Genomic DNA, 13,921 nt, shown 5'->3' on the forward strand with positions numbered 1-13,921 from the left:
AGGTGGCTCGGCTCTTAGCAGCGGAGTTCATCCGAGAAATTTACCACTCCGAGTGGCTCGCCAATGTTGTCATGGTCCCCAAGAAGGACAAGTCACTTCGCATGTGCATTGATTTCAAGCATATCAATCAGGCCTGCCCGAAAGATCATTTTCCTCTCCCCCGCATCGACCAGATAGTCGACTCGACTGCGGGATGTGAGCGTTTGTCTTTCCTAGACGCTGTTGGGTTTTGTAGTAATTTCAAAAAAATTCCTACGCACACGCAAGATCATGTGATGCATAGCAATGAGAGGGGAGAGTGTTGTCTACGTACCCACGCAGACCGACTGCGGAAGCGTTGACACGACGTAGAAGAAGTAGTCGTACATCTTCACGATCCAACCGATCAAGCACCGAAACTACGACACCTCCGAGTTCGAGCACACGTTCAGCTCGATGACGATCCCCGGACTCCGATCCAGCAAAGTGTCGGGGAAGAGTTCCGTCAGCACGACGGCGTGGTGACGATCTTGATGTACTACAGCAGCAGGGCTTTGCCTAAACTCCGCTACAGTATTATCGAGGACTATGGTGGCTGGGGGCACCGCACACGGCTAAGGAATAGATCACGTGGATCAACTTGTGTGTTCTAGGGTGCCTCTGCCTCAGTATATAAAGGACTAGAGGGGGGGAGGCTGGCCGGCCAAGGTGTGGCGCGCCAGGAGAGTCCTACTCCCTCTGGGAGTAGGATTCCCCCCCAATCCTAGTTGGAATAGGATTCGCAGAGGGGGAAAAGAGAGGGAGGGGGCCGGCCACCTCTCCTAGTCCTAATAGGACTAGGGGAAGGGGGAGGCGCGCAGCCCATGTAGGGCTGCCTCTTCTCTTTTCCACTAAGGCCCATCATGGCCCATTTAGCTCCCGGGGGGTTCCGGTAACCTTCCCGGTACTCCGGTAATCCCGATTTCACCCGGAACACTTCCGATATCCAAACATAGGCTTCCAATATATCAATCTTTATGTCTCAACCATTTCGAGACTCCTCGTCATGTCCGCGATCACATCCGGGACTCCGAACAACCTTCGGTACATCAAAATGCATAAACTCATAATATAACTGTCATCGTAACCTTAAGCGTGCGGACCCTACGGGTTCGAGAACAATGTAGACATGACCGAGACATGTCTCCGGTCAATAACCAATAGCGGGACCTGGATGCCCATATTGGCTCCTACATATTCTACGAAGATCTTTATCGGTCAGACCGCATAACAAAATACATTGTTCCCTTTGTCATCGGTATGTTACTTGCCCGAGATTCGATCGTCGGTATCCAATACCTAGTTCAATCTCGTTACCGGCAAGTCTCTTTACTCGTTCTGTAATACATCATCCCGCAACTAACTCATTAGTTGCAATGCTTGCAAGGCTTATGTGATGTGCATTACCGAGAGGGCCCAGAGATACCTCTCCGACAATCGGAGTGACAAAACCTAATCTCGAAATACGCCAACCCAACATGTACCTTTGGAGACACCTGTAATACTCCTTTATAATCACCTAGTTACGTTGTGACGTTTGGTAGTACCGAAAGTGTTCCTCCGGTAAACGGGAGTTGCATAATCTCATAGTTATAGGAACATGTATAAGTCATGAAGAAAGCAATAGCAACATACTAAACGATCGGGTGCTAAGATAATGCAATGGGTCATGTCAATCAGATCATTCTCTTAATGATGTGATCCCGTTAATCAAATAACAACTAATTGTTCATGGTTAGGAAACATAACCATCTTTGATTAACGAGCTAGTCAAGTAGAGGCATACTAGTGACACTTTGTTTGTCTATGTATTCACACATGTATTATGTTTCCGGTTAATACAATTCTAGCATGAATAATAAACCTTTATCATGATTATAAGGAAATAAATAATAACTTTATTATTGCCTCTAGGGCATATTTCCTTCAGTCTCCCACTTGCACTAGAGTCAATAATCTAGATTACACCGTAATGATTCTAACACCCATGGAGCCTTGGTGCTGATCATGTTTTGCTCGTGGAAGAGGCTTAGTCAACGGGTCTGCAACATTCAGATCCGTATGTATCTTGCAAATCTCTATGTCTCCCACCTGGACTAGATCCCGGATGGAATTGAAGCGTCTCTTGATGTGCTTGGTTCTCTTGTGAAATCTGGATTCCTTTGCCAAGGCAATTGCACCAGTATTGTCACAAAAGATTTTCATTGGACCTGATGCACTAGGTATGACACCTAGATCGGATATGAACTCCTTCATCCAGACTCCTTCATTTGCTGCTTCCGAAGCAGCTATGTACTCCGAAAGTCTGTATAAAACCAAATGCTTTGATCACACTATCAAAGCGTTTATTCCAACTCCGAGAGGCTTGCACCAGTCCATAAATGGATCGCTGGAGCTTGCACACTTTGTTAGCTCCCTTTGGATCGACAAAACCTTCTGGTTGCATCATATACAACTCTTCTTCCAGAAATCCATTCAGGAATGCAATTTTGACATCCATCTGCCAAATTTCATAATCATAAAATGCGGCAATTTGCTAACATGATTCGGACAGACTTAAGCATCGCTACGGGTGAGAAGGTCTCATCGTAGTCAATCCCTTGAACTTGCCGAAAACCTTTCGCGACAAGTCGAGCTTTGTAGACAGTGATATTACCGTCAGCGTCAGTCTTCTTCTTGAAGATCCATTTATTCTCAATTGCTTGCCGATCATCGGGCAAGTCAACCAAAGTCCACACTTTGTTCTCATACATGGATCCCATCTCAGATTTCATGGCTTCAAGCCACTCTGCGGAATCTGGGCTCACCATCGCTTCTTCATAGTTCGTAGGTTCATCATGATCTAGTAGCATGACTTCCAGAACGGGATTACCGTACCACTCTGGTGCGGATCTTGCTCTGGTTGATCTACGAGGTTCAGTACTATCTTGTTCTGAAGTTTCATGATCATTATCATTAGCTTCCTCACTAACTGGTGTAGGTGTCATAGAAACAGTTTTCTGTGATGTACTACTTTTCAATACGGGAGCAGGTACAGTTACCTCGTCAAGTTCTACTTTCCTCCCACTCACTTCTTTCGAGAGAAACTCCTTCTCCAGAAAGTTTCCGAATTTAGCAACAAAAGTCTTGCCTTCGGATCTGTGATAGAAGGTGTATCCAATAGTTTCCTTTGGATATCCTATGAAGACACATTTCTCCGATTTGGGTTCGAGCTTATCAGGTTGAAGCTTTTTCACATAAGCATCGCAGCCCCAAACTTTCAGAAATGACAACTTTGGTTTCTTGCCAAACCACAGTTCATAAGGCGTCATCTCAACGGATTTTGATGGTGCCCTATTTAACGTGAATGCGGCCGTTTCTAGAGCGTATCCCCAAAACGATAGCGGTAAATCAGTAAGAGACATCATAGATCGCACCATATCTAGTAAAGTACGATTACGACGTTCGGACACACCATTACGCTGAGGTGTTCCGGGTGGCGTGAGTTGCGAAACTATTCCACAATTTTCAAATGTACACCAAACTCGTAACTCAAATATTCTCCTCCACGATCAGATCATAGAAACTTTATTTTCTTGTTACGATGATTTTCAACTTCACTCTGAAATTCTTTGAACTTTTCAAATGTTTCAGACTTGTGTTTCATTAAGTAAATATACCCATATCTGCTTAAATCATCTGTGAAGGTGAGAAAATAACGATATCCGCCACGAGCCTCAATATTCATCGGACCACATACATCTGTATGTATGATTTCCAACAAATCTGTTGCTCTCTCCATAGTACTGGAGAACGGCGTTTTGGTCATCTTGCCCATGAGGCACGGTTCGCAAGTACCAAGTGATTCATAATCAAGTGGTTCCAAAAGTCCACCAGAATGGAGTTTCTTCATGCGCTTTACACCGATATGACCTAAACGGCAGTGCCACAAATAAGTTGCACTATCATTATCAACTCTGCATCTTTTGGCTTCAACATTATGAATATGTATGTTACTACTATCGAGATTCAACAAGAATAGACCACTCTTCAAGGGTGCATGACCATAAAAGATATTACTCATATAAATAGAACAACCATTATTCTCTGATTTAAATGAATAACCGTCTCGCATCAAACAAGATCCAGAAATAATGTTCATGCTTAACGCTGGCACCAAATAACAATTATTTAGGTCTAATACTAATCCCAAAGGTAGATGTAGAGGTAGCGTGCCGACTACGATCACATCGACTTTGGAACCGTTTCCCACGCGCATCGTCACCTCGTCCTTAACCAATCTTCGCTTGATCCGTAGTCCCTGTTTCGAGTTGCAAATATTAGCAACAGAACCAGTATCAAATACCCAGGTGCTACAGCGAGCATTAGTAAGGTACACATCAATAACATGTATATCACATATACCTTTGTTCACCTTGCCATCCTTCTTATCCGCCAAATACTTGGGGCAGTTCCGCTTCCAGTGACCAGTCTGCTTGCAATAGAAGCACTCAGTTTCAGGCTTAGGTCCAGGTTTGGGTTTCTTCTCTTGAGTAGCAACTTGCTTGCCGTTCCTTTTGAAGTTCCCCTTCTTCTTCCCTTTGCCCTTTTTCTTGAAACTAGTGGTTTTGTTGACCATCAACACTTGATGCTCCTTCTTGATTTCTACCTCCGCAGCTTTCAGCATCGCGAAGAGCTCGGGAATAGTCTTGTTCATCCCTTGCATATTATAGTTCATCACGAAGCTCTTGTAGCTTGGTGGCAGTGATTGAAGAATTCTGTCAATGACGCAATCATCTGGAAGATTAACTCCCAATTGAATCAAGTGATTATTATACCCAGACATTTTGAGTATATGCTCACTGACAGAACTGTTCTCCTCCATCTTGCAGCTATAGAACTTATTGGAGACTTCATATCTCTCAATCCGGGCATTTGCTTGAAATATTAACTTCAACTCCTGGAACATCTCATATGCTCCATGACGTTCAAAACGTCGTTGAAGTCCCGATTCTAAGCCGTAAAGCATGGCATACTGAACTATCGAGTAGTCATCAGCTTTGCTCTACCAGACGTTCATAACATCCGGCGTTGCTCCTGCAGCAGGCCTGGCACCCAGCGGTGTTTCCAGGACGTAATTCTTCTGTGCAGCAATGAGGATAATCCTCAAGTTACGGACCCAGTCCGTGTAATTGCTACCATCATCTTTCAACTTTGCTTTCTCAAGGAACGCATTAAAATTCAACGGAACAACAGCACGAGCCATCTATCTACAATCAAACATAAACAAGCAAGATACTAATCAGGTACTAAGTTTCATGATAAATTTAAGTTCAGTTAATCAAATGAATTAAAGAACTCCACTTAGATAGACATCCCTCTAATCCTCTAAGTGATTACGTGATCCAAATCAACTAAACCATAACCGATCATCACGTGAGATGGAGTAGTTTTCAATGGTGAACATCGTTATGTTGATCATATCTACTATATGATTCACGCTCGACCTTTCGGTCTCCGTGTTCCGAGGCCATATCTGTATATGCTTGGCTCGTCAAGTATAACCTGAGTATTCCGCGTGTGCAACTGTTTTGCACCCGTTGTATTTGAACATAGAACCTATCACACCCGATCATCACGTGGTGTCTCAGCACGAAGAACTTTCGCAACGGTGCATACTCAGGGAGAACACTTCTTGATAATTTAGTGAGAGATCATCTTATAATGCTACCGTCAATCAAAGCAAGATAAGATGCATAAAAGGATAAACATCACATGCAATCAATATAAGTGATATGATATGGCCATCATCATCTTGTGCTTGTGATCTCCACCTCCGAAGCACCATCGTGATCACCATCGTCACCGGCGTGACACCTTGATCTCCATCGTAGCATCGTTGTCGTCTCGCCAAGCTTGTGCTTCCACGACTATCACTACCGCTTAGTAATAAAGTAAAGCATTACATCGCGATTGCATTGCATACAATAAAGCGACAACCATATGGCTCCTGCTAGTTGCCGATAACTCGGTTACAAAACATGATCATCTCATACAATAAAATTCAGCATCATGTCTTGACCATATCACATCACAACATGCCCTGCAAAAACAAGTTAGACGTCCTCTACTTTGTTGTTGCAAGTTTTACGTGGCTGCTACGGGCTTAAGCAAGAACCAATCTCACCTACGCATCAAAACCACAACGATAGTTTGTCAAATAGACTCCGTTTTAACCTTCGCAAGGACCGGGCGTAGCCATACTTGGTTCAACTAAAGTTGGAGAGACAGTCGCCCGCAAGCCACCTATGTGCACAGCACGTCGAGGGAACCGGTCTCGCGTAAGCGTACGCGTAATGTTGGTCCGGGTCGTCTCGTCCAACAATGCCGCCGAACCAAAGTATGACATGCTGGTAGGCAGTATGACTTATATCGCCCACAACTCACTTGTGTTCTACTCGTGCATATAACATCAACATAAATAACCTAGGCTCGGATGCCACTATTGGGTTTTGTAGTAATTTCAAAAAAATTCCTACGCACACGCAAGATCATGTGATGCATAGCAATGAGAGGGGAGAGTGTTGTCTACGTACCCACGCAGACCGACTGCGGAAGCGTTGACACGACGTAGAAGAAGTAGTCGTACGTCTTCACGATCCAACCGATCAAGCACCGAAACTACGGCACTTCCGAGTTCGAGCACACGTTCAGCTCGATGACGATCCCCGGACTCCGATCCAGCAAAGTGTCGGGGAAGAGTTCCGTCAGCACGACGGCGTGGTGACGATCTTGATGTACTACAGCAGCAGGGCTTCGCCTAAACTCCGCTACAGTATTATCGAGGACTATGGTGGCTGGGGGCACCGCACACGGCTAAGGAATAGATCACGTGGATCAACTTGTGTGTTCTAGGGTGTCTCTGCCTCAGTATATAAAGGACTAGAGGGGGGGAGGCTGGCCGGCCAAGGTGTGGCGCGCCAGGAGAGTCCTACTCCCTCTGGGAGTAGGATTCCCCCCCCCCCCAATCCTAGTTGGAATAGGATTCGCGGAGGGGGAAAAGAGAGAGAGGGGACCGGCCACCTCTCCTAGTCCTAATAGGACTAGGGGAAGGGGGAGGCGCGCAGCCCATGTAGGGCTGCCTCTTCTCTTTTCCACTAAGGCCCATCATGGCCCATTTAGCTCCCGGGGGGTTCCGGTAACCTTCCCGGTACTCCGGTAAAATCCCGATTTCACCCGGAAAACTTCCGATATCCAAACATAGGCTTCCAATATATAAATCTTTATGTCTCGACCATTTCGAGACTCCTCGTCATGTCCGTGATCACATCCGGGACTCCGAACAACCTTCGGTACATCAAAATGCATAAACTCATAATATAACTGTCATCGTAACCTTAAGCGTGCGGACCCTACGGGTTCGAGAACAATGTAGACATGACCGAGACATGTCTCCGGTCAATAACCAATAGCGGGACCTGGATGCCCATATTGGCTCCTACATATTGTACGAAGATCTTTATCAGTCAGACCGCATAACAACATACGTTGTTCCCTTTGTCATCGGTATGTTACTTGCCCGAGATTCGATCGTCGGTATCCAATACCTAGTTCAATCTCGTTACCGGCAAGTCTCTTTACTCGTTCTGTAATACATCATCCCGCAACTAACTCATTAGTTGCAATGCTTGCAAGGCTTATGTGATGTGCATTACCGAGAGGGCCCAGAGATACCTCTCCGACAATCGGAGTGACAAAACCTAATCTCGAAATACGCCATCCCAACATGTACCTTTGGAGACACCTGTAATACTCCTTTATAATCACCTAGTTACGTTGTGACGTTTGGTAGTACCGAAAGTGTTCCTCCGGTAAACGGGAGTTGCATAATCTCATAGTTATAGGAACATGTATAAGTCATGAAGAAAGCAATAGCAACATACTAAACGATCGGGTGCTAAGCTAATGGAATGGGTCATGTCAATCAGATCATTCTCTTAATGATGTGATCCCGTTAATCAAATAACAACTCATTGTTCATGGTTAGGAAACATAACCATCTTTGATTAACGAGCTAGTCAAGTAGAGGCATACTAGTGACACTTTGTTTGTCTATGTATTCACACATGTATTATGTTTCCGGTTAATACAATTCTAGCATGAATAATAAACCTTTATCATGATTATAAGGAAATAAATAATAACTTTATTATTGCCTCTAGGGCATATTTCCTTCAGATGCCTATTCCGGGTACCATTAGATCCGTCTGTACGGGCCTGACGAGATCAAAACAGCTTTCATCACTCCATTCGGGTGTTTCTATTATGTCACCATGCCGTTCGGCCTCAAGAATGGCGGAGCCACGTTCATGAGGATGATTCAGAAGTGTTTGCTCACTCAAATCAGTCGGAATGTGGAGGCATACATGGATGATATTGTGGTCAAGTCACGGAAGGGTTCCGACCTGCTGACTGACCTTGCTGAAACCTTTGCCAACCTCAGGAGGTATGATATCAAGCTCAATCCGTCAAAGTGCACGTTCGGAGTTCCAGGTGGGAAGTTACTCGGTTTTCTCGTTTCCGAACGGGGAATCGATGCCAATCCTGAAAAAATTGGTACTATACTCCGGATGAAACGTCCTGTGCGTGTGCATGACGTCCAGAAGCTTACAGGATGCTTGGCCGCTTTAAGTCGATTCATCTCTCGCCTCGGTGAAAAGGCATTGCCTCTTTACCGACTGATGAAGAAGTCCGACAAGTTCGAGTGGACTCCAGAAGCTGATGCAGCATTTACAGAGCTCAAAGCTCTGCTCTCCACCAAGCCAGTGCTTGCTGCCCCAATCAGCAAGGAGCCTTTGCTGATTTACATTGCAGCCACAGGACAAGTGTTCAGTATAGTACTTACGATCGAGCGGGAAGAAGAAGGAAAGGCCTTCAAAGTTCAGCGCCCAGTATATTATGTTTCTGAAGTTTTGACTCCTTCAAAGCAAAGATATCCTCATTACCAGAAGCTTGTATATGGGATTTATATGACCACGAAGAAGGTTGCACATTACTTCTCTGATCATTCCATTACAGTCGTCAGCGACGCCCCACTATCAGAGATTTTGCACAACAGAGATGCAACTGGTTGAGTGGCCAAATGAGCGATTGAACTTCTTCCCCTAGATATCAAGTTTGAGGCAAAAAAGGCTATCAAGTCCCAAGCAATTGCAGATTTCGTCGCCGAGTGGATCGAACAGCAACTTCCGACTCAAGTTCACTCGGAGCACTGGACCATGTTCCTCGATGGATCTAAGATGCTGAATGGTTCCGATGCTGGGGTAGTTTTGGTTTCCCCCCGAGGAGATAAGCTCAGATATGTTCTCCAGATTCACTTAGATTCCTCCAATAACGAAACAGAATATGAAGCACTTTTGTATGGGTTGCGCATGGCCATTTCACTCGGCGTCCGTCGCCTCATGGTCTATGGCGACTCAGATTTGGTGGTTAATCAGGTGATGAAAGAATGGGACATCAGAAGTCTAGCTATGACTGGTTATTGCAATGCAGTGAGAAAGTTAGAGAAGAAATTCGAGGGGTTAGAGCTTCATCACATCCCCTGACTGGAAAATCAAGCGGCTGATGATTTTGCAAAGATAGGCTCCAAGAGAGAAGCCATCCCCAGCAATGTGTTTTTGGAACACATCCACTCGCCATCAGTCCAAGAAGATCCTTTTATAGATGAATCCCCGCAGCCAAAGAGTGCCACAGATCCGACTGAAGTTGAAATTCCGGCAGTGGTCGACCTAATCATGGAAGTTTTGGCAATCACCCCTGACTGGACGATACCGTACATCGCGTATATACTGAGAAAGGAACTCCCGGAGGACGAAGAAGAGGCTCGACAGATCGTCCGTCGATCCAAGGCCTTTACAGTTATAAAGGGACAGTTGTATAGAGAAAGCGCAACTGGAGTCGGTCAGAAGTGTATAACACCAGAAGGTCAGATAATCCTTGATGATATCCACTCGGGGACCTGTGGTCATCATGCGTCCTCTCGGACCATTGTGGCTAAAGCATACCGAGCGGGATTTTACTGGCCAAGAGCGAATGAAATGGCGAAAGAGATAGTCGACAAGTGTGAAGGGTGCCAGTTCTACTCCAACATGTCGCACAAGCCTGCATCAGCCCTGAAGACCATTCCACTCGTCTGGCCCTTCACTGTTTGGGGACTGGACATGGTTGGCCCATTGAGAACAGGCAGGAGCGGTTTCACACATGTGCTTGTGGCAGTCGACAAGTTTACCAAATGGATTGAAGCTAAGCCTATCAAGAATCTTGATGCTTGCACTGCTATCAGTTTCGTCAAAGAGTTAACATTCAGATATGGAGTCCCGCATAGCATCATCACCGACAATGGGTCAAACTTTGATTCAGACAAGTTCAGAGCTTTTTGCGCCTCTCAAGGCACACGAGTCGACTACTCATCAGTCGCCCACCCCCAGTCAAATGGACAAGCAGAAAGGGCAAATGGTCTGATTCTCAAAGGACTAAAGCCTCGGCTGATGCCTGATCTCAAGCACGCAGCAGGCGCTTGGGTCGATGAGCTTCCGTCACTTCTGTGGGGATTGAGGACCACCCCGAATCGGTCGACTGGAAGAACTCCGTTCTTTCTGGTTTACGGAGCGGAAGCAGTCCTGCCGAGTGATCTACTTCACAATGCACCCCGAGTCGAGCTTTATACCGAAGATGAAGCAGAACAAGCCCGGCAAGACGCAGTCGACCTCCTGGAAGAAGAAAGAGAAATGGCTATGATCCGATCGACCATTTATCAGCAAGACTTGCGTCGATTCCATGCCAGAAATGTGAAGAGTCGAGCCTTCCAAGAAGGAGATTTGGTCCTCCGAGTGGATCAACAGAAACCACACAAGCTCGCTCCTACTTGGGAAGGCCCCTTCATCATCACCAGAGTCCTCCACAATGGAGCGTATCACCTTTACAATGTCGATCGCCAGATCGATGAGCCACGAGCTTGGAACACAGAACTGCTCCGCCCCTTTCACACTTGAATTCTCACTCGAATGAGATGTAATAAGAAAAACTTCTGTAGTCTATTCATCAAAGACAAGAGTGTTACAAATTTTCCTATAATTGTTGTTGCTTTTGTTTGCGTGTGAAATCCCCCAGTGGGTGGCTTAGCTGCGAATCCGTTTCGCCTAAGTTTGTAAAAAAAATCCTACCAAGTGGTGAGACAGACTCCCACTCGGAGGCTTAGCTGCAGCTCAGTGCTCGCCTAAGTGTCTAAAAATCCTACCGAGTGGTGAGCCAGACTCCCACTCGGAGGCTTAGCTGCAGCTCAGTGCTCGCCTAAGTGTTTAAAAATCCTACCGAGTGGCGAGCCAGACTCCCACTCGGAGGCTTAGCTGCAGCCCAGTGCTCGCCTAAGTGTTTAAAAATCATACCGAGTGGTGATCCAGACTCCCACTCGGGGACTTAGCTGCAGTCCAGTACTCGCCTAAGTTTGAAAAAATCCTACCGAGTGGAGAGCAGACCTCCCACTCGGAGGCTTAGCTGCAGCCCAGTGCTCGCCTAAGTGTTTAAAAATCCTACCGAGTGGTGAGCCAGAATCCCACTTGGGGGCTTAGCTGCAGTCCAGTACTCGCCTAAGTTTGAAAAAATCCTACCAAGTGGAGAGCAGACCTCCCACTCGGGGGCTTAGCTACAGTCCAGTACTCGCCTAAGTTTGAAAAAATCCTACCGAGTGGAGAGCAGACCTCCCACTCGGGGGCTTAGCTGCAGTCTAGTACTCGCCTAAGTTTGAAAAAATCCTACCGAGTGGAGAGCAGACCTCCCACTCGGGGGCTTAGCTGCAGTCTAGTACTCGCCTAAGTTTGAAAAAATCCTACCGAGTGGAGAGCAGACCTCCCACTCGGGGGCTTAGCTACAGTCCAGTACTCGCCTAAGTTTGAAAAAATCCTACCGAGTGGAGAGCAGACCTCCCACTCGGGGGCTTAGCTGCAGTCCAGTACTCGCCTAAGTTTGAAAAAATCCTACCGAGTGGAGAGCAGACCTCCCACTCGGGGGCTTAGCTGCAGTCTAGTACTCGCCTAAGTTTGAAAAAATCCTACCGAGTGGAGAGCAGACCTCCCACTCGGGGGCTTAGCTGCAGTCTAGTACTCGCCTAAGTTTGAAAAAATCCTACCGAGTGGAGAGCAGACCTCCCACTCGGGGGCTTAGCTGCAGTCCAGTACTTGCCTAAGTTTGAAAAAATCCTACCAAGTGGAGAGCAGACCTCCCACTCGGGGGCTTAGCTACAGTCCAGTACTCGCCTAAGTTTGAAAAAATCCTACCGAGTGGAGAGCAGACCTCCCACTCGGGGGCTTAGCTGTAGTCCAGTACTCGCCTAAGTTTTTAAAATCCTACCGAGTGGAGAGCAGATCTTCCACTCAGAGGCTTAGTTGCAGCCCAGTGCTCCCTAAGTACGGAACACATCCCAATCCGCAAGGACGATGAGGTGCAAATCCACTGCTACCTTCTCCTTCGAAGTCGCACCACAAATACAAAGTTATTTCGAGTGAAGAACAAATTCCACTCGACAGATAATTCATGAAGATATTCAATGATAAATCAAGTTCAGAAAAGATCCAAATGTTCTAGACCGCAGATCAAAGTACTCGAGCCTCCAGGTCGACAGAGTTTAACGGTTACAAAATCCACTCGGCATTCCGAGGCAAATTTAAAGTGAAGTATAAAAGTTTTTATTCCTCATGCGGAGGACTGGAAGGGGCGACGAACTCGTCCAAGTCGATCCCGTCTGCAATGCGAGTGGCAGCAGCAATGAAAGTCTCCATGAAGTCTTGAAAGTTGTGCTTCCTGGTATTGGCAACTTGGATGGCGGCCAACTTTTCTTCTCGCGCCTCCTTGCAGTGGACGCGGACCAGAGACAGAGCGACGTCAGCGCCACATCTAGGAGAAGATTTCTTCCATTCCGCCACTCGACCTGGGACTTCATTCAGTCGAGTCATCAGGGACTCAAGGTCATTCTGAAGCGTCGTCCTAGGCCAGAGCAACGTGTCGATCAGTGACATCGCAACCTTCAACCGAGCAAGATAGTCAACAACGTCGGCAACACGAGATTCCAGTCGGAGCACGTTCATAGCAGCCTCGTCCTTCACTGGAGAATTGATGGGGTCCAAGTCTGTCTCCACTCGACTGGTCTCCTCTTCGAAGTTCTGGCAGAATTCTGTAAACACAATTCAAGGATAAGTCAGTGGCTCTACGCAGATTTGGTAACTGCAAGTCAGTCAGGCTGGAGTAATTACCCTCGAGCATGACGAACAGCTTCTTGGCGAGTCCACCGAGATAAGCCTCCAGATCGTTCCTCTTCCCCGCCAGTTCACTTGCCTTGTCAGTCAGAGCTATATTGCCATTCTTCAGACGGTTGACCTCTCAATTAGCCGCGTCGAGAGCAGTTTTCAGCCTGGAGTTTTCCTTTTCAAGAGTACCGACTGAAGCCAGTTTTTCTTCAGCAAGCTTCGTTTTGTTCAGGGCCTCCTTCTGCGCTTCGGCAAGGTCTTGATCCTTCTTCTTCAGAGCCTCCTCCATTTTTTCTGCGAAACAGCAAGTGAGATCAACATCGAGGACGGCCAGAAAAAAAGGACAGTCGACAAAAGCTCACCAGCCATACCTTTTGCTTCGTCCCTCGCCTTCTGCAAGTTCTCCTGAGCAAGCTTCAAGTCAAGGTTCAGCTGGATCTGTTTGTTCTCCAACTCAGTGTAACGAACCACAAGTTCGCAGGATTTCTGCAAAAAATCAGTCGACAGACATCCAAGATAAGTTGCTTCTGAGTAACCAAGAGACAATGATGGCGTTTCTAAGACTACAGCCGAATCAAAAACATTCGACAGTAGTCTCGGGGACTACACCCAGTGGGTGCACTCAG

At 46.5% G+C, this 13,921-nt stretch overlaps 1 protein-coding gene across 1 annotated transcript in view; it reads right to left on the reverse strand.

Annotated features, from left to right (window-relative positions):
• Positions 1-12,737: 12,737 nt before the first annotated feature.
• Positions 12,738-13,921, reverse strand: part of LOC147957263 (uncharacterized) — a 28,927-nt gene continuing 27,743 nt past the window's right edge. The window contains exon 2 of the mRNA XM_087531623.1: positions 12,738-13,228. Coding sequence (XP_087387749.1) covers positions 12,738-13,228 — 491 coding nt within the window. The remainder of the gene's footprint in view (positions 13,229-13,921) is intronic.

This window comes from Triticum urartu, chromosome 7A, assembly GCF_056163025.1.
Source record: "Triticum urartu cultivar PI428250 chromosome 7A, HENAU_Tu73, whole genome shotgun sequence".
NCBI lineage: Eukaryota > Viridiplantae > Streptophyta > Magnoliopsida > Poales > Poaceae > Triticum > Triticum urartu.